The sequence below is a fragment of the Salvelinus sp. IW2-2015 genome, linkage group LG2 (assembly GCF_002910315.2).
Source record: "Salvelinus sp. IW2-2015 linkage group LG2, ASM291031v2, whole genome shotgun sequence".
In the NCBI taxonomy this organism is placed as follows: domain Eukaryota; kingdom Metazoa; phylum Chordata; class Actinopteri; order Salmoniformes; family Salmonidae; genus Salvelinus; species Salvelinus sp. IW2-2015.
This window is the reverse complement of record NC_036839.1, coordinates 20,683,240-20,705,810: the sequence shown is the minus strand read 5'-3', so window position 1 is coordinate 20,705,810 and position 22,571 is coordinate 20,683,240. Positions and strand designations below refer to the sequence as shown.

Genomic DNA, 22,571 nt, shown 5'->3' with positions numbered 1-22,571 from the left:
TCTTTATGTAATCATGTATCACTAGCCACTTTAAACTATGCCACTTTTATGTTTACATACCCTACATTACTCATCTCATATGTATATACTGTACTCGATACCATCTACTGCATCTTGCCTATGCCGTTCTGTACCATCACTCATTCATATATCTTTATGTACATAATCTTTATCCCTTTACACTTGTGTGTATAAGGTAGTAGTTGTGGAATTGTTAGGTTAGATTACTCGTTGGTTATTACTGCATTGTCGGAACTAGAAGCACAAGCATTTCGCTACACTCGCATTAACATCTGCTAACCATGTGTATGTGACAAATAACATTTGATTTGTTATTACTTCAAATAACCATTGTTTACATGACAGAATTGATTACCTTTATATTACCGCTGGTTTACTGAAAATGGGACGCTTGCCAAAGTCACGTCATCTGCATCATTTCATAATCGGAGGAAATGGATCGTTCCTAGCTTATCTTTTCAGTTCGCTGCAGCTAGCGACTGGAACGAGCTGCAACAAACACTCAAACTGGACAGTTTTATCTCAACCTCTTCATCCAAAGACTCAACCATGGACACTCTTACTGAAAGTTGTGGCTGCTTTGTGTGATGTATTGTTTTCTCTACCTTCTTGCCCTTTGTGCTGTTGTCTGTGCCCAATAATGTTTGTACCATGTTTTGTGCTGCTACCATGTCGTGTTGCTACCATGCTGTGTTGTCATGTGTTGCTGCCTTGCTATGTTGCTGTCTTAGTTCTCTCTTTATGTAGTGTTGTGTTGCTCTCTTGTTGTGATMTGTGTTTTGTCGTATATTTATATTGTATTTATTTTWAAAAAATTATCCAAGGCCCCCGTCCCCACAGGAAGCCTTTTGCCTTTTGGTAGGCCGTCATTGTAAATAAGAATTTGTTCTTAACTGACTTGCCTAGTTAAATAAAGGTTAAATAAATCAAATCAAACATTGAAAAAAAAAATATTGTTCTGAAGCCATTCCAGTGTTGCTTTGGCTGTATGTCATTGTCCTGTTGGAACATAAATCTTAGCCCCAGTCTAAGGCCGTTTGCACTCTGAAGCAGGTTCTCATTTACCTGTATTTGGCTCCATTCATTGTTCCTTCTATCCTTACCAGTCTCCCAGTCCATGCCACTGAAAAGAATCCCCATAGCATGATGCTGCCACCATGATGTTTCACAGTAGGGATGGTGTTAGACTGGTGATGAGCTGTGCCTGGTTCTCCAGACATAGCYCTTTGCATTCAGGCCAAATAGTTACATTTTTGTCTCATCAGACCACAGAATCTTTCACGTGCCTTTTTGCAAACTCCAGGTGTGCTGTCTTGTTGTAACAACTTTCCTATTCTTCTGACGAGGAGTAAGAGATATCGGACCAATGTGCAGCGTGGTAAGTGTCCATTTTAATATGTAAAACTGAACACTACAAAAATACAAAATAACAAAGTGACAGAACAAACGAAAATCAAAACAGTCCCGTATGGTACAGACACAGGAAACAACCACCCACAAAACACAATAGACAACAGGCTACCTAAATATGGCTCCCAATCAGAGACAACGACTAACACCTGCCTCTGATTGAGAACCATACTAGGCCAAACACATAGAAATAGAACAACAGAACAAAACATAGAAAAAACAACATAGACTCACGCCCTGACCAAACTAAAATTAAGACATAAAAAAGGAACTAAGATCAGAACGTGACACTTGTGTCTTTTTCTCAGTAGTTGCTTCCGTCTGGCCACTCTCCCATAAAGCCCAGCTTGGTGAAATGCTGTAGAGCAGGGTTCCTGCAGGGTGTTTTACGTGTGCCCCCAAGTTTTCTGAGCAAAATATATTTATATTTTCTTAGTTAAACATAAAAGACTATAAAACACCAGGAAATCAGCTCCAATTGATTTAATTTTGGAAATCTTTTCCCAAGTATTCCCACGTATGAAGACACGTGATCATATACAAATACACGTTTTGAAATGATTTAGTTTTAGTCAAATATTATATCTGTTTGGGCTGCTTGTGGTCAATTTGCAGTCTACAAATTATTTGTAATTATGTTCCGTCCCCCCGACCATTCAGCCTGTGGCTGAATCTAATTGATGATCGCTGCTGTAGAGACTGCTGTCCTTCTGGCAGGTTCTCCCATCTCAGCCAAGGAACTTTATAGTTCTGGCAGAGTGGTCATTGGGTTCTTGGTCACCTCCCTGACCAAGGTCCTTCTTGCCCGGTTACTCAATTTAGTCGGACAGCCAGTTCTAGGCAGAGTCTGGGTATATCCATATTTTTCTATTTCCCAATCATGGAGACCACTGTGCTCTTGGAAACTTTCAACACTCTCAATTGTTTTATACCCTTCCCCAGATATACAGTACCTGTCAAAAGTTTGGACACACCTACTCATTCAAGGGTTTCTCTTTATCTTTACATTGTAGAATAATAGTGAAGACATCAAAACTATGAAATAACACATATGGAATCATGTAGTAACCAAAAAACTATTAAACAAATCTAAATATATTTTGGATTTGAGATTCTTCAAAGTAGCCACCCTTTGCCTTGATGACAGCTTTGCACACTCTTGGCATTCTCTCAACCAGCATCATGAGGTCACCTGGAATGCATTTCAATTAACAGGTGTGCCTTGTTAAAAGTTAATTTGTGGAATTTCTTTCCTTCTTAATGCGTTTGAGCCAATCAGTTGTGTTGAGACAAGGTAGGGGTGGTATACAGAAGATAGACATATTTTGTAAAAGACCAAGTCCATATTATGGCAAGAACAGCTCAAATAAGCAAAGAGAAACAACAGTCCATCATTACTTTAAGACATGAAGGTCAGTCAATCCAGAAAATGTCAAGAACTTTGAAAGTTTCTTCAAGTGCAGTCGCAAAAACCATCAAGCGCTATGATGAAACTGGCTCTCATGAGGACCACCACAGGAAAGGAAGACCCAGAGTTACCTTTGCTGCAGAGGATAAGTTCATTAGAGATACCAGCCTCAGAAATTACAGCCCAAATAAATGCTTCACAGAGTTCAAGTAACAGACACATCTCAACATCAACTGTTCAGATGAGACTACGTGAATCAGGCCTTCATAGTCAAATTGCTGCAAAGACACCACTACTAAAGGACACCAATAATAAGAAGAGACTTGCAAATTTGAGACCGGTGTAAATTTGTCCTTTTGTCTGGAGTCAAAATTCTCTTTGTGAGACGCGGTGTGGGTGAACGGATGATCTCTGTATTTGTGTATTTCCCACATAAAGSATGGAGGACGAGGTGTTATGGTGTGGGGGTGCTTTGCTGGTGACCCTGTCTGTGATTTGTTTAGAATTCAAGGCACACTTAACCAGCATGGCTCCCACAGCATTCTGCAGCGATACGCCATCCCATCTGGTTTGGGCTTAGTGGGACTATCATTTGATTTTCAACAGGACAATCACCCAACACACCTCGAGGCTGTGTAKGGGCTATTTTACCAAGAAGGAGAGTGATGGAGTGCTGCATCAGATGCTCTGGCCTCCACAGTCCCCCGACCTCAACCAAATTGGGATGGTTTGGGATGAGCCGGACCGCAGAGTGATGGAAAAGCAGCCAACAAGTGCTCAGCATATGTGGGAACTCCTTCAAGAGTGTTGGAAAAGCATTCCAGGTGAAGCTGGTTGAGAGAATGGCAATAGTGTGCAAAGCTGTCATTAAGGCAAAAGGTGGCTATTTGAAGAATCTCAAATATAAAATATATTTTGATTTGTTTAACACTTTTTTGGTTACTACATGATTCCATATGTGCTATTTGATAGTGTTGATGTCTTCACTATTATTCTACAATGTAGAAAATAGTAAAAAATAAAGTAAAACCCTTGAATGAGTAGGTATTCTTAAACTTTTGACCGGTAGTGTGCGCTACTAACTAACTTTTTCAACCGTCGTTTTTAACCTCGAAACATGCCGATGCTGACTTTGTGAGCCTCAGCTGTGTAGCTGTTGAAATAGAGTCATGACAACACAGTAACTAGTTTAGATTCCCTGTGACRAGTTTAGATTCTCCTGTGTCTAAAGTAGGGAGGTCCAGGATATGCTCCAACTCTCTCCATTCAGATGGACATGGGGTGGGAAAATCCTACAGCACATTTTGCCACCAGATTGAATTTCAGGAAGGTTTAACACCACTAAATATAACTGGGTGGAGGGACAAGGAGGGACAGGGACTAACGTCAACACACAGAGGGATGTGACTGTAGCTTAGCAGCAAGATACTTCCACTTACTCTCAACTAGAAAGAGGCGACAACACCTTGTACCTGCAACTCAGTACAGTTTGCAGGTCAATAGTTTTTCCATGTTCATTTTCTTTCATCTAACATCTGCATGAACTTCTTCATTTCTGAAGTGTTCTTCCCTCAGCGTTTGTTTGAGTCTATATCGTACCAACTGTACAGAAAAGTCAGAGGAAACAGAGATATCATCTGGGCCTGGTTTTTGACATACTTCTGATATGCACATGGACATTTCTGTTGATAAGGGGAAATCTTTTACAGCCGGTTTTTCACAACCCTGAATTTTTTATTTTATCTGTGGTATTGAAGTACTTTGAGTGCAGTCGTTCAACTGGAACTGTGTGATGACAGGAGAGTCTTCTCCCGTCAAAGCCACCTCTCAAAGCACTTTATTTGATTCAGCATCACAACTTAAATGGATTTGTGTCACCACTCACCACAAAGTTTGCCACACTCCTCTCTTTGGAGGCAGCAGCACAGAGAATGCCAAATTACTTCTCCTCCTCGTCCTCTTTGCAAACCTCAGTATCCCAAACAGGCCGCTCTGTCAAACTGTTTCATCAAGTTAGCTCACTGTATCTCTGTAGCAGTTGATGGGAGAAACAGTATCCTGGCTTTGTCCCTCTCTTGTCTATGTGTGGAGCAGCAACAGCTAACCCACCTATCTAGTTCCACTAGAGCTCTGTACAAAAGTTATGCAACATTAATCTCAATTTCTAAAGTTATAGAGTTCAACAGTTCTATATTTCTACAGCCAGCTCCACTGTCTTCTGTACTTCTAATATCTATAAGTTCTATATGTTCATAGAAAAGTTCTGCTGACCTGCGGAAGCTCTACACATGTTCTGTTCTGCATTCATTGTAGTTCTTCAGCTCTGCTCTGTTTTGGTCAGAGCCTGGTCTGCATAGCAGTGAATACTCCTGCAGCTGCTTAGTGCCAGCTCTTCAAAGATACTTCTGTATATGATCACATTGACATAGATCCAAGCAAATTATGCCAAAGACTTCCTATGGAATCAGTTACTGTAATGCCAGTGGAATTATTCAGAAATACAAGTACTTTTTAAAATAAATATATCCTTTGACAGTATGGCTCATGAGTTAGCTTAAAGGAATATTCTCTGTTAGTACTCTCAGTCTAAGCAGAAGGTGCTGCTGATGCTCCCTCATTCCTTCACTCTTTGAAAAAAGGGTTTCAAAAGGGTTCTTCAGCTGTCCCCACATGAGAATTACGTTTGGCTCAAGGTTATGTTTGGCTCAAGGTAGAACCCTTTTTTGGTTTCAGACAGAACCCAAGAGGGTTCTACCTGGAACCAAAAGGTTTCTTCAAATGGTTCTTCTATGGTACAGCCAAAGAACCTTTTTAGGTTCTAGATCGCACAATTTCTTCTAAGAATGTTATGAATTATACAGGGAGAAACTCAGAGGGTCTTGAGCATTTGTCATCTCTCTTTCATCTTCAACTCACCACAACAATCAGCAAAGTGATTCAAGGAGGTAGGTAGTGCATGGCAACCCTATTGTTATTGAAGAGGCCTCATAGTATTGAAATGTTCTCTCTGTTCACCCTTCTGTCTCTCTGTCTGTCTGTTCACCCTTCTGTCTCTATGTCTGTTTGCTCAAAGTCTTTAATGGCACCGTGGGTTCTCATATAATATAGATGAAGGGAGGTTGAGGCGGAGGAGAGTAAAGCAATGTGCATGTGTGTGTCTGTGCACGCGTGCACACTCAGTTGTGTAAAGTAACGAAGTAGAAATATGCACTGATGGGTGAACTTATTTTGCTAGGCAGCAGGCGACGACATGCAAGCAGAGTTGAGCCAATCCTCACATGTTTGGGCAAATCCATGGGCCCTAAAGTGTAAACCCCCCCCCCCTCCCCCAACCAGGACTAGGAACCTGTCACATGCAAAACAGTCATCCACTCAATCGCTCTACCACCACCTCCTGATGAGGACGAACACCCTTGGCTATATGTTTTATTTTCTCTGAATGAAGGATTCATTCTACCGGATGAAATGTCTGTTATGTTTACCAAAAGTTCAGGAAATACTAGCGTTCAAGAACTCGCCGTCGAATCTAAAAAAACACATTGATGTAGGCCTACTGTTAGCTTGCTAGCTAGCTAGAATAACGTTAGCATGCAAGCTAATGATACTTATATTAGCATGCTATCTAACATTAGCTAACCAGCCCATGTTTGCTTAATCCTATACCTAAATAGTTTAGTAACTAACGTTACCTACTTTAGCTGGCTAAAATGTGCACAGATTCAGATTCTTTGTTAACTAACGCAATCTAACTAAACTGACATGAGTTAATTCTTGACGCACGGATCCCTTTAGCGGGATCATTTTCGTAAACAACCGCTGATTTGCAGAGCGCCAAATAATTTGCTATTTTTTATTTATAATCATGAAATCACAAGTGAAATATACCAAAACACAGCTTAGCTTGTTGTTAATCCACCTATCGTGTCAGATTTAAAAAATATGCTTTACAGCAAAAGCAATCCAAGRGTTTGTGAGTTTATCAATCACTAGACAAAACAGTAAGAACAGTTAGCCGCAAATTAGCTTGGTCACGAAAGTCAGAAAAGCAATAAAATTAATCGCTTACCTTTGATGATCTTCGGGTGTTTGCACTCACGAGACTCCCAGTTACACAATAAATGTTCTTTTTGTTCGATAAATATTATTTTTATAACCAAAAACCTCCATTTGCTTTGCACGTTATGTTCAGAAAACCACAGGCTCGTGCCGGTCCTGAAGGGCAGACGAGGGCAGACGAAAATTCCAAAAAGTATCCGTAATGCTCGTAGAAGCATGTCAAACGTTTTTTATAATCAATCCTCAAGTTGTTTTTAACACACATAATCAATAATATTTCAACCGGACGGTAAACTATTCAATACTACAGAGAAGGAAAATGTCGAGCGACAACTCTCACGCGCATGAACTAATCAAAGGACACCTGACGCGTTTTGATAAATCTCGCTAATTTTTCTAAATAAAAGCTTGAAACTATGTCTAAAGCCTGGTCACAGCCTGAGAAAGCCAAGGAATCTGGTTGATACCCCTTTAAATGAAGGATGGGCAAGCAATGGAACAGGGATTTTTCCAAATAAAAGGCACTTCCGGGTTGGATTTCCTCAGGTTTTCACCTACAAAATCAGTGCTGTTATACTCACAGACAAGATTTTGACAGTTTTGGAAACGTTAGAGTGTTTTCTATCCTAATCTGTCAATTAAATGCACATTCTAGCATCTGGGCCTGAGAAATAGTCCYTTTACCTTGGGAACGTTATTTTTCCAAACATAAAAATAGTGCCCCCTAGCTGAAAGTACATTCCAAATCTGGGCCCATTTGTGTCAGCTAACATTAGTCTAGCCAAATACCTTTTTCTCTAAACACCCCATGTCAAGCTAAGTTAGCTAACATTAGGTTTCACATTTTAGCTAACACCCACTAGTTTAGCTAGACATTTTATGTATTTTTTCTTTCCTTAATCAGGCAAGTCAGTTAAGAACAAATTCTTATTTTCAATGACGGCCTAGGAACAGTGGGTTAACTGCCTTGTTCAGGTACAGAACAACAGATTTCTACCTTGTCAGCTCAGGGATTCGATCTTGCAACCTTTCGGTTACTAATCAAACGCTCTAACCACTAGGCTACCTGCCACCCCATGTGCTAGTTGATAAAGTTGTTCTTCTTACCTAGTTAATTACTGTAGACTTAAGCTATTGATGTCACCTACTAGCTAAATCAATTAACATTGTTTTTTCTCATAGTAATATTAAATGCTCACAAAAAAACTATCACTTAACTAATGTTGCTTATAGCTTTAAAATTAGGATCCTATACCTTAAGTATTTCGTGATGGTAGTTATCTAGCTAAGTAACTATTGTCTTTCTTTTCCTTTTATTATTATTTCAGAGAAAGCAGGTACACCATCTTAAGAAGTAAATGAAGTATGGAGAACTGACAGCAAACACACTGAAGATAAAAGATGCCCCTGACACTCCCTCCACCATCAAGCAGAGCACATTACTGAAGGCAGTGTCTCAAATATCCATTGGCAAAGCTGTGGTGAAGTATGTGGTCCAAGGTCTCCAACCATTTGCTGTTGTAGAACAAAAACCATTCAGAGAGTTTGTGCAGGATCTGCAGCCTAACTCAAAGATAATATCAAGGCCCACACTGCGCTCCAGGATTGATGAAGCATCCAAGGAAATGAAGAAGAAGGTGACTGAGGCCATGAGAGGAGTTGACCACGTCGCCACCACCACCGACTGCTGGTCTGCAAGAAGATGGAGTTTCATTGGTGTTACAGCCCATTGGATAGACCCTGACAGTCTCAACATATGCTCTGCATCCCTGGCCTGTAAACAGTTGAGAGGATCGCACACCTTTGATGTGTTGGCAGGTGCCAAGTTTGAAATCCGGAGTACGATTGTAAGAACAATAACAGACAATGGCTCTAACTTCTTGAAAGCTTTCCAAGTTTATGGAGCAGATGAAAATAACGAGGCAGTCGAAGCAGTGGGTGGTGGGGGTGAAGCAGCTCAGCCAGGACAGGACGATGGTGAAGAGGAACAAGAGGAGATTGAAGAAGTGAAGTTTGTTGATGTGGCAACGATCCTGAATGAAGGTGATGGTTTTGAGTACCAGCTGCCAAAGCACCAGCGTTGTGCTTGCCACTTACTCAACTTAGTATCTAAAGGCAATTCCCTAAAAGCAACATCCAGTGAGGCTTACAAAAAAGTGTCCTGTTCAACATTTGGCAAGTGCCAAGCACTTTGGAACAAACGCGGGAGATCCACACTTGCAGCCGAAACCGTTGAAGATGCTTGCGACCTCCAGCTGCTGCGCCCGAATGCTACAAGGTGGAACTCCTGGTTCATGGCTGTAGAAAGACTCCATAGGATCGTCAAAGACAAAGGAGAGGCGGCCGTCAGAGTTCTCTGCACAGACTTCAAGGTTCCAATGTAAGTAAGGATTATGTATTATTTTATCATAATGTAAGGTCTTGAATATCATCTAAATATGTTGACTAATAACTGTTTCACATATTGTAGCCATACACTATCATTTAGTCAACTACTCATTGATTCCTGTTGTTAAATCAGGTGAAATGGTTAGTGGTCCCCTTTGTAGGATAGGAAACACATTATTATTGTTAGTGTTTTTTTTTCTCTGGTTCAATCCAGCTGAACTCGCCTTCCTCACAGAGTATGTTGCCACAATGAGCCCAGTCGTAAAGGTCATCAACATCCTGCAGGCTGAAACCAATGTCCAGATTGGGTGGCTACTTCCAACTACCAACCTGCTGATCACAAAACTTGACTGAATCAAGTTGTCCCTGAAGTACTGTAAGCCTCTGGATGTGCTACAACTGGGACTGAAGAGGCTCTTCAGCCACATGTTTCAAGACCCTGAGCTGATCGCAGCTGCATTCCTTCTCCCCAAATTCACAAAAGCGTGGACAAAGGATGACACCACCATCAGAATGGGTAAGACAAAATGTGGTTAATTGACAATATTTTATTATTCATAAACAACTTTTGTATAGTGTACATTTTGACACTTCATAGATTTGAGAACCAGCCATTTGAACTACAATCCTGACTTTGTGGTTCAGTCCAATGGGTAGCCTACTTAGCCCTGTTGCTTGATTTACAGTTGAAGTAGGAAGTTTATATACACCTTAGCCAAATACATTTAAACTCAGTTTTTCACAATTCCTGACATTTAATCCTAGTAAAAATTCCCTATCTTAGGTCAGTTAGGATCATCACTTTATTTTAAGAACGTGAAATGTCAGAATAATAGTAGAGAGAATGATTTTTTATTTCAGCTTTTGTCACGACTCCCACCGAAGGTGGCTCTTCTTCCTGTTCGGGCGGCGCTCGGCGGTCGTCGTCACCGGTCTACTAGCTGCCACCGATCCCTTTTTCCCTTTTCTGTTGTTTTTGTCTTATTGGTTACACCTGTTTCTTGTTTAGGTTTTAGTTGGGKTATTTAAGCCMGTATGCCSGCCTGCTCTTTGTGCGGGCWTATTTTTCCTCTGTTCATGTTTGTGGTTGTGCGATTTCCTTTGTTTTTTCCTCCGGACTGGTTGGGTCCTGGTTTTGGGCCGGTCTTGTTATTTGCGCCTGGTGTTTTGGCGTGACCATTTTCCCCTGCGCCGGAATAAAACATTGTTCTTTACCCTCTGCTTCCTGCGCCTGACTCTGCACCCACTACGCATAGATTGCATGACAGCTTTTATGTCTTTCATCACATTRCCAGTGGGTCAGAAGTTTACATACACTCAATTATTATTTGGTAGCATTGCCTTTAAATTGTTTAATTTGGGTCAAACGTTTTGAGTAGCCTTCCACAAGCTTCCCACAATATGTTGGGTGAATTTTGGCCAATTCCTCCTGAAAGAGCTGGTGTAACAGAGTCACGTTTGTAGGCATCCTTGCTCGCACATGCTTTTTCAGTTTTGCACACACATTTTCTATGGGATTGAGGTTAGAGCTTTGTGATGGCCACTCCAATACCTTGAATTTGTTGTCCTTAAGCCATATTGCCACAAATTTGGATGTATGCTTGGGGTCATTGTCCATTTGGAAGACCCATTTGCGACCAAGCTTTAACTTCCTGACTGATGTCTTGAGATGTTGCTTCAATTTATCCACTTGATTTTCCTACTTCATGATGCCATCTATTTTGTTAAGTGCACCAGTCCCTCCTGCAGCAAAGCACCCCCACAACATGATGCTGCCACCCCTGTGCTCAAGGTTGGGATGGTGTTCTTCGGCTTGCAAGCATCTCCCTTTTTCCTTAGAAGCTCTCCAGAACAACGGTCGGAAGCATTTGGGCCCTCTTTGCCGCTAGAAACGTGTTCAACATCCATTGAAGTAGCTAGAACGTTTACTAGATAGCATGGGGGGGGGGGGGGGGGGGGGATATATAGTGATACATAAAATATATGATTATTGTGGTACTTGATAGGATGTTTCTGTAAATATCTGTTGACCTGTGCAGACCTACACACAACCTGTGTATCTCAAACATGCACATTTTGTATCTCAAGGTTGTTCAACATTCTATATTGCCAGAATAGAGTTGATTAGATATTTCTTTATTGTCTGTTTTTCACAAATATTTGAATGGAAAAAAATGCACTGCAATAGGAAGAATATGTACATACAAATTCATGAAAAAAGCAAGAAGAAAATTACAGTTTAAGGACTTTTACGCCTCTGTTCCCCATTACTAACCTTCCACAGAGTTGCATTATTTTCCAGAGAACGCATAGAGCCACGAGTTGATTATCCATTTTATACCATGTCTATAATTGAACAAATTTGCCACTAGAAACATGTTCAACATCCACTGAAGTAGCTAGAACGTTTACTAGATAGGGACAGTAGTTGCCTTGGTAACCAAACAGACTTGCTAGTTTAGCTAACCAAATCATCGTCCTAGCTTGCTATTATGAAAATCGAATTCAACAATGGTTTCAATTCGACTTTTGCTTTCAAAAGCAGCTCAAACTTAAAACATGTATGAATGAGCCATAACCATTGAATTCTACCGTGCAAATATACTGTGCGTTATAGAGAATTATACAACAGGTGGGTCTACTCCTGAATGCTGATGCGTTAAAAATGCATTCCAGCCGGTGTCTATTCCACACGTTACCATTGGCTAAATCTATGACGTTAAAATGCATATTTACTCRGTTCCATCTGACTGTGCAATCCCCTGTCTCATCAGCCCAGCCAGGCAATTTATAAACTTAATACCCATTATTAAAAGCACATTTCTTTTAGACTGACATTTAGTTTTCAACAGCATAGATTTGTATAAACCTTGCTGTCTGTCTCTCCGATGTTTGCAACATTGTTTCAATATTCAAATTCGATCTCCAGCTGTCCCATAGTAATGAACATGTCAGAAGTCAGTCAGGCAGGCAGGCAGCGTTTCTCAGCCCGTCGAAATCATGAATCAGCTGGCATAATTTTTATGAATATCTACAAAGAAATGTCAATTGAAAAAAGGTCAAACTAAACAAAGTACAGCTAGTTTGCAGTCTTTCCAGCTTCAGTTTGAAGTGATTGTGTTAGCTGTGTTGTTGGCTAGCTCCTCTGAACAACAGTGTCCTGACGAGTGAGCGCATTTTCTATGCCAGGCGAAATCGCGCCTCACTAGCTCATTYTTATGGATGTATCCAAATAAATGTCAGCAGAAAACAGCTTAAACAAATGCAAAMGCAGCTACTTTGCTGTTATTCTGGCTGCACTTTTTGAGGCGATGTTAAATTAGCCATAGTTGGCTAGCTAGCAAGCAAGGGATAAGAACGTTGCCTGCCAGTATGCAATGGAACATTTAGAACAAACGACTAGGACACGTCCATAGATACGGAACAAAAAGACTGAACGACTGAGTCACGTCTCTGACAACCGAACCGATAGAACGAACGACCAACTGGCTTGGGTATTATATCTTGTGGAAGGATGAAATAGTATGAATAGATTAATCAAAATAATGTTTTTAATGAAAATATGTCAATCATTATTTGATTATGTTGATTTTGGTAACACATTGTATCGAAGTGATAATGCTCTTGAAGCATTTGGCAACACGGTTTGGCAACACCCATGCCAATATATCCTCCAAACACCGGGTTCTCTGGCATTATCACTTAAATAATGCACGCTCTAGAATACCCTTCCTTCAAGCCAATCAGAAATTAGTATTCAACAATGCCATGGTATAAAGGTTTATAAATGATTCCCTCAACTGTCACAAAATGCCCCCCCCCCCCKKKAAAKAACAGGGTGATCCTTCAACCAAAAACAGGGTGATCGAAGCTGAGCCTTCAGATCCAGACGGAGACGCTCCTCCAGCCAAACCAAACTGACTGATTTCAACTAAAGGCAGGCAGGGGATGGGGAGACAGACGAGACAAGTATCTGATATCCCTAGCAATAGCATCCGACTTTACCTTCTCTCCCTGAACGAAAATCCAGTGGAAACATTAGGTTCCAAGGTGAACATTCTGGCTATTGATCAGGAGAGCACAGAGAAAGAGTTGCTTGGATTAAGAGCTGCAAATGGCACCCTATTCCCTATATAGTGCATATGGCCCTAGTCAAAAGCATTGCACTATATAGGGAATAGGGTGCCATTTGGGACGCAAACACAGAACAAACCTCATGGCCGCCTTATTTTAGAGCATTAGGCTAAGTCTCTGGCTAGCAGCCATCTGGAGAGCTATGTAAAAACACAGTCCAATTCCTCTGATTACAGTGTAATTAGCGATGCAATCATAGTGGTTCAAGAACCGCAGTTATTTCCAAACACCTGAGGTCATAAGATTTAGTGCGGATATGATGAAGCTTATTGGCCAGTACACTCATACAGGCATGTCTACATCATGAATGATTCCCAAACAGGCATGACCGACTGCCACAGCGTTCAACAGACTGATCACAGAGAGTAGATCATAAACTATATAAAACATGAACTTAGAGCTGAATGGAGAGAGTTAGAAGGGAAGAGTGGATCAAGGAAAATATCTAAGTTAGTTAGTTAGATAGTCCGTCCGCCCGTTCGTTAGTTCAATTATTGTGTTTTTTGACCACACGTGTAGGTTACCTAATTCTCAGATGGCCATAGAACACATCCTCTACCTCAGGAATAAAGACCAAACTTTGATATCAAGGGAGGCTGGGTCAAGATAAAAAATGCACTACTTTTGCTATTTGTGGGTCCTGTAACACACAGCAAATTTAGACAATTTTTTAAGTGTGACACAGAGCGTGGGCGCTTAACGCTGTCCTATCCTCACCTCTCGCTCTCTACATCATGTCAACCACCCTGATGCTATGGTCCTGCAGGTTTTTGTGTGTGATTTAACAGCAGAGGGAGATTGTTTAGCCGATTGGTCATCATAGCGTGCTAAGAGAAAGAGAGAGAGAGATGCCACCTGCCAAGAGAAGACGGAGTGGAGTCTACAGAGCTCAGGCCTGGGGCAGGTAACGTGGCCCCATGTAGTTCACACGCGATGGGACCTTTAGAGCAGTGCAGCTCTATGCTTGCTGCCTGACTGCAGAATGTGTGAAGTATTCTACACAGTGGCCAGCGGGTTGTCTCTAAAATGATGCTAGTGGAGTGGTGTGCAGCCCTCTGATAGATTTGTTTTTCTGTGATAGTGAATGGGTTTCACAGTCTATTGTTGGGACTGAGACTGCAGAAACACTACAACATAGAAAAGGATCCCATCTTGCCTGCTCTCTGTATTCTCACAACAAGTGAAGTTCTGTGTCTGAGGCTCAATCGTCAAGTTACATTGGTGCAGGTTTGCTAAGGGGTTTGYCAGTCTATGCTAAGTCACCAGTGCTAACTAAACCTGCTAGGCAGTCCACTCAGAACAGTGACAGGTTGACTGTCCTGAAAACAGTGCAGTGTATATTATGGAGGAGCTGAGGCAGCCGGTGGGCTATGCATACTTTAATGAGTCCTTTCACGGCTGAGAGACCAAGTGGGACTAGAACCCAAGCCAAGCATAACCACCTCACCTCAAAGGACCACACACAGACAGGCCAGGCATGACACACTAACTACTCATTTATAATAGCCCTTTTTGGTCACACTGTTGATGAGAGGAGAATGTATAAACATAGTTTGGAAATGGGGTGGGAGTGTAAAAGGCTACTATTTGGGAATCTGTTTATAGTCACACAGGCTTTGTGGCTTGTTGCTTGTTGCTTTCCCTACTGCTTTTGCCAGTCTGAGCATAACACCTACTGTATGTTAAAAGACCATGACAATGTTTTTAAATATAGAATAGAATAGGCAAAATACTGTATTACGTTACTGTATGGAAAAAAAATTGTATGGACATTCCTTTTTTACAAGATAATAAAATGAGATCAGTATATGCCTGTCAAAGTTTTGAGGAAATTAAATAAAATGTTTACAACAAAGATATATCATCACCAAGGAGGCTACTACACCGGCTCAAACTCTCGTTGGATGTGGCAGGGCGTACAAACTATTATGGACTACAAAAGGAAGCACAGCCACGAGCTGCCCAGTAACACAAGCCTACCAGACGAGCTAAATTACTTCTACGCACACTTTGAGGCAAGCAACACTGAAGCATGCATGAGAGCACCAGCTGTTCTGGACGACTGTGTGATCACTGTCTCCGTAGCCGATGTGAGTAAGACCTTTAAACAAGTCAACATTCACAAGGCCGCAGGGCCAGATGGATTACCGGGACATGTACTCCGAGCATGCGCTGACCAACTGGCAAGTGTCTTCACTGACATTTTCCACCTCTCCCTGACCGAGTCTGTAATACCAACATGTTTCTAGCAGACCACCATAGTCCCTGTGCCCAAGAACACCAAGGTAACCTTTCTAAATGAATACTGACCCGTAGCACTCACATCTGTAGCCATGAGGTGCTTTAAAAGGCTGGTCATGGCTCACATCAACACCATTATCCCAGAAACTCTATACCCAATTCAATTTGCATACCGCCCCAACAGATCCACAGATGATACAATATCTATTGCACTCCACACTGCCCTTTCCCACCTGGACAAAAGGAAAACCTAAGTGAGAATGCTATTCATTGACTACAGCTCAGCGTTCAACACCATAGTGCCCTCAAAGCTCATCACTAAGCTAAGGACCCTGGGACTAAACACCTCACTCTGCAACTGGATCCTGGACTTCCTGATGGGCCGCCCCCAGGTGGTAAGGGTAGGTAAGAACACATCTGCCACGTTGATCCTCAACACGAGGGCCCCTCAGGGGTGCGTGCTTAGTCCCCTCCTGTACTCCCTGTTCACCCATGACTGCATGGCCAAGCACGACTCCAACACCATCATTAAGTTTGGCGACGACACAACAGTGGTAGGCCTCATCATCGACAACGATGAGACAGCCAATAGGGAGGAGGTCAGAGACCTGGCAGTGTGGTGCCAGGATAACAACCTCTCCGTCAATGCGAGGAAGACAAAAGAGATGATCGTGGACTACAGGAAAAGGAGTGCCGAGCATGCCCCCATTCTCATCGACGGGACTGTAGTGGAGCAGGTTGAGAGCTTTAAGTTCCTTGGTGTCCACATCACCAACGAACTATCATTGTCCAAACACACCAAGACAGTCGTGAATAGGGCACGACAACGCCTATTTGGCATGGGTCCTCAGATCCTCCAAAAGTTCTACAGCTGCACCATCAAGAGCATTCTGACTGGTTGCATCACTGCCTGGTATGGTAACTTCTCGGCCTCCGACTGCAAGGCACTACAGCGGATAGTGCGTACAGCCCAGTACATTACTGGGGCCAAGCTTCTTGCTATCCAGGACCTCTACACCAGGCGGTGTCAGAGGAAGGTCCTAAAAATGGCCAAAGACTGCAGCCACACTAGTCGTAGACTGTTCACTCTGCTACCACATGGCAAGCAGTACCAGAGCACCTAGTCTAGTGCCAGGCTCTTAACAGCTTCTACCTCCAAGCCATAATTTATTTTATTTTAATTTCTTTATTTCACCTTTATTTAACCAGGTAGGCTAGTTGAGAACAAGTTCTCATTTACAACTGCGACCTGGCCAAGATAAAGCATAGCAGTGTGAACAGACAACAACACAGAGTTACACATGGAGTAAACAATAAACAAGTCAATAACACAGTAGGAAAAAAAAGAGTCTATATACATTGTGTGCAAAAGGCATGAGGAGATAGGCAATAAATAGGCCATAGGAGCGAATAATTACAATTTATCAGATTAACACTGGAGTGATAAATCATCAGATGATCATGTGCAAGTAGAGATACTGGTGTGCAAAAGGGCAGAAAAGTAAATAAATAAAAACAGTATGGGGATGAGGTAGGTAAATTGGGTGGGCTATTTACAGATGGACTATGTACAGCTGCAGTGATCGGTTAGCTGCTCAGATAGCAGATGTTTAAAGTTGGTGAGGGAAATAAAAGTCTCCAACTTCAGCAATTTTTGCAATTCGTTCCAGTCACAGGCAGCAGAGAACTGGAAGGAAAGGCGGCCAAATGAGGTGTTGCTTTAGGGATGATCAGTGAGATATACCTGCTGGAGCGCGTGCTACAGGTGGGTGTTGTTATCGTGACCAGTGAACTGAGATAAGGCGGAGACTCCTGGAACAGCTAATCAAATGGCCACCTGGACTATTTGTATGCATAGTCACTTTACCTCTACCTACATATACATATTACCTCAATTACCTCGACTAAACTGTACTCCTGCATATTGACTCTGTACCGGTACCCCCTGTATATAGCCTCGTTACTGTTATTTTATTGCTGCTCTTTAATTATTTGTTATTTTTCTACTTTCTTTATTTTAGTAAATACTTTCTTAACACTTATTTGTCTTAACAAGGAACCGCCCCTTTTTTTCAATTTTCACCTAAAATGACATACCCAAATCGAGCTGCCTGTAGCTCAGGCTCTGAAGCAAGGATATGCATATTCTTCGTACCATTTGAAAGGAAATTACTTTGAAGTTTGTGGAAATGTGAAAGGAATGTAGGAGAATATAACACAATATATCTGGTAAAAGATAATAGAAGAAAAAGCCAACCGTTCTTTTGCATTTTTTTGTACCATCATCTTTGAGAAATGTAAGAGAAAGGCCATAATATATTATTCCAGCCCAAGTGCAATTTAGATTGTGGCCACTAGATGGCAGCAGTGTATGTGCAAGGTTTTAGACTGATCCATTGAATCATTGCATTTCTGTTCAAAATTTTGTATCAAGACTGCTCAAATGTTCCTAATTTGTTTATTCATAACTTAAAATTAAATCTGCATTGTTGGTTAAGGACTTGTAAGCATTTCAACACCTGTTGTATTCGGCAAATGTGAAAAATAACATTTGATTTGATTTGTGCCTTTCACCCTGCTCTCTTGTGTTTGTTCTACAGCAGTGTTGGTAATGCTAACATAATACAACATTAACATGCCATCACTATCAAGGTCAACTCTGGTGTAGGGGGGTGGACGTGCACACACACACACACACACACACACACACACACACACACACACACACACACACACACACACACACACACACACACACACACACACACACACACACACACACACACGCTGCTAAACAGAACAAACTTTTAATTATGTCTTAATTATGTCTGCAGAAAGACAGGAATGAATGTGTCTGTGAGCTCACGATTCTATAAGCAAATCAGAGAATCAATATGTCGGTTTGAAACTGAGAGGCATTGACAGGGGTCATTTCTCCCTGCGTACATCAGAACACACACCAGGGGGTCTTCGTTTCCCTGAAAACATACACAAATACTGCTTGAAACTGGTTTATTTCCTTACCCAATGTGGGTTTATCTCCCCCACTAAGCCAGAACCTGACTCTAGATTTAACTAAAATAATAAATATAAAAGGGCCTGCCAAGATGTGATATGGACAGTGACAGGTTACTGTAGCCCTTACTGCATCTGGATCAGGAGACTGCTCCCCATCGTTCCTGTGGTGAACACTGGGTGGTCTGACTTGCCTTATTACAGACAATGGTACTGTTCTGGTGTGCATGTCCAAAACAAGTAACTGAACTGGGGATGTTGCTTAGCTGTTCCATATGAGATACTCTCTAAGCTGCATATCCCCAGAGCACTGTGTCAGTGCAGCCATTCACAAATCATTTGGGAAAACAAACACCTTTAGAGATAATTCCCCTCGTGAGAAATCAACATTTCCAGCCACGACGGAGGGATGTTGAGAATGAAAGATAGAGGAAGTTTAATAGCGAAGAGTGATTTTTATGTAAGTACACAGACTGTCCCTCCCTGTGGCAGGGTGGAGGGGGACAGGTGACTGTTCTGTCGATGACAGGAAAGGGCTGAGTGTCCTGGCACTGCTCTGACAGCTGGGACACCAGTGTCACCTTCCACAAGCCTCCGATTGACAAATCCAGACTAACATTACAGCCAGAGAGGAAAAACAAAACCCCAGCAAAGGGGGCAGACAAACAGGCAACAAACACCCTGTCAACCCAGCATTCCTGGTTCCTGGTGGGAGGACATTAGACTGGACTGATGACCATCGTAGTGGTATATACTAGCATACTATGTGGTACCCCGGTAAATAGAAATAGGGTACCATTTGGGACCCAGCCCCAGTCTACATTTAAGATGCTACTCCTAGAGTTAACAGCCTGTGGGACTGGCTGGGCCTGTTACATTTAAGATGCTACTCCTAGAGTTAACAGCCTGTGGGACTGGCTGGGCCTGTTACATTTGGATTCATTTTGGTCAACCTCCAAGAGTTTAATGATATGCTCATAAGAAGCCAAGAGAGGGTGAGAGCGGAAAAAGTGAAAACCTATCGCCAGCATATTCAAATTGCAAGTATTGCCAGGCCAAAGGTTTGTGCACACACTGATTAAATAAACGTTACATATCCCTATTACCTCCCTACCAGTTGAGGAGTGACTGTAATGTTAATGACATGGAGGTGCTACATTAGATAGAATGCTATACAGATGTAAGATTTTAATTTGAGCCAGTTTGTTACAGCAGGAAGATAATCCTGCAGCAACAGGAAATGTGAATTATTATGGGGATTATAATTAATGAACATTTTTGTTGGGTTGATACATTTTTCGTAAGGGAAAATCAAATCTAACATTTCAGAGTGGAAATTGCAAACTTCAGAAGCCTTTTAAAAACTAAAATACACTACAAGTTTGACATTTCCTGCATTGCAGGAACATTCTCCTGCAACAGGGTGATCAAGTGAAGATCCTACATCTGTAGAATATGAGAATACTTCATAGGTGCTATATAGAATACTACTAAGATACTACATTAGTGCTACATAGAATACTCACTCCACTGTATCCTCCCAGCTGCACCAGTGATGCTGGTCAAGTTCCTCCATGTCCAGTCTGAATTTCCCCAGGCAGAACTCCTTGATGGCGTACTCATAGGTCCCGCCACAAGCCATCACCGACACAGACTGGCATGCTGGGGAGTAGAGAGAGGACAGGGTCAGAACAGAGATGTACTGTAGACCAACACAGCATAACCCACTGAGGGAACAGAGAGAGAGAGAGGACAGAGGGTTAGAACAGAGATGTAGTGTAGAGACTCAGATAAATGTCTTGTTTTTTTTATCTTTAACTACATGGTAGTCTCACGCCATTGACTTCCAACTCAATAGCCTGGGGATAATCACATGGTACGGGTCTGAGCCAGTGTAGCTCTCATTCACAGATGTTTCACATTGATGAGCAGAGGTATGGGGATCTAACAGTTCTATATTAAATAGAGGATACTGCTTAACATTTTATCTCTGAGATCCAACAGAGCTCTGGAAAGATCTCAACTGACACAGTGCTGACAGGTTAAAACCTCATACCTGGAGTTCCTGTAGAAAATTCTCTGGCTTTGAGAGGCTTTCTAAGTGCTGTCTACACTACACCATGTGGTAGCAGTTTCTCGCTGTTTGACAAGGCTGACTGGACTGTGAGATTGCTTTAAACTGTTAAAAGGGCACAAACACGCTCTCAACTCCAAGGAGCAGAGCATCACAGAGCCTCACTGCCCCAGGGCTCAGAGCTGAGAAAAGCACTCTGTGTTAGAGATATCAAATCAGATSAAATGTATTTGTCACATGCGCCCGAATACAACAGTGCTGTGAAATGTGAAATGCTTACTTACAAGCCCTTAACCAACAATGCAGTTCAAGAAATAGAGTTAATAAAATATTTGCTAAATAAACTAAAGTGAAAAATAAAATAAAAAGTAACACAATAAGATTACATAACAATAACGAGGCTACAGGGGGTACCMGTATCAAGTCAATGTGCAGGGGTACAGGTTAGTAGAAGTAATTTGTACATTTAGGTAGGTGTAAAGTGACTATGCATAGATAATAAACAGTGAGTAGCAGCAGTGTAAAAACAAAGGGGGGTCAATGAAAATAGTCTGGTTGTCTGTTTGATTAATTGTTCAACAGTCTTATGGCTTGGAGGTAGATGCTGTTAAGGAGCCTTTTGGTCCTAGACTTGGAGCTCCTGTACCGCTTGCCGTGCGGTAGTAGAGAGAATAGTCTATGACTTGGGTAGCTGGAGTCTTTGACAATTCTTTGGGCCTTCCTCTGACACAGCCTAGAATAGAGGTCCTGGATGGCAGGAAACCTTGCCCCAGTGATGTACTGTGCCGTACGCACTACCCTCTGTAGCGCCTTACGGTCGGATGCCGAGCAGTTTCCAWTGCAGGCGGTGATGCAACCGGTCAGGATGCTCTCGATGGTGCAMCTGTAGAACTTTTGGAGGATCTGAGGACCCATGCCAAATCTTTTCAGTCTCCTGAGGGGGAGACTGCACTTTCATTAGAAAGTGCATTGACGATGTCGTACCCACAGCAACGATTAAAACATTCCCAAACCAGAAACCGTGGATTGAAAGTTCCTCAGCGTACCATCACAGACAAACTGAATTGGTCCACCCACACAGACAGCGTTGTGAGAAGGCGCAGCAGCGCCTCTTCAACCTCAGGAGGCTGAAGAAATTCGCTTGTCACCAAAAGCACTCACAAACTTCTACAGATGCACAATCGAGAGCATCCTGTCGGGCTGTATCACCGCCTGGTACGGCAACTGCTCCGCCACAACCGTAAGGCTCTCCAGAGGGTAGTGAGGTCTGCAGAACGCATCACCGGGCGCAAACTACTCCTGCCCTCCAGGACACCTACACCACCCGATGTCACAGGAAGGCCAATAAAGATCATCAAGGACAACAACCACCCAAGCCACTGCCTGTTCACCCGCTATCATCCAGAAGGCGGAGGTCAGTACAGGTGCATCAAAGCAGGGACCGAGAGACTGAAAAACAGCTTCTATCTCAAGGCCATCAGACTGTTATACAGCCACCACTAACATTTAGCGGCGCTGCCAACATACTGACTCAACTCCAGCCACTTTAATAATGGGAATTGATGGAAATTATGTAAAAATGTACCACTAGCCACTTTAAACAATGCCACTTAATATAATGTTTACATACCCTACATTACTCATCTCATATGTATATGTATATACTGTACTGTATGTATATTCATCTACTGCATCTTGCCATCTTTATGTAAACATGTATCACTAGCCACTTTAAAACTATGCCACTTTATGTTTACATACCTACATTACTCATCTCATATGTATATACTGTACTCTATACCATCTACTGCATTTCTCTTGCTA

The 22,571-nt window shown here is 42.1% G+C and overlaps 1 protein-coding gene across 2 annotated transcripts in view; it reads right to left on the bottom strand.

Moving 5' to 3' along the window:
• The window catches only part of LOC111976641 (receptor activity-modifying protein 1), a 70,201-nt gene that overhangs the window by 8,760 nt on the left and 38,870 nt on the right, over positions 1–22,571 (bottom strand). For both annotated transcript variants that reach the window (XM_024005634.2, XM_024005642.2), the window contains exon 2: positions 20,200–20,335. In XM_024005634.2, the coding sequence (XP_023861402.1) occupies positions 20,200–20,335 (136 nt within the window). The remainder of the gene's footprint in view (positions 1–20,199; positions 20,336–22,571) is intronic.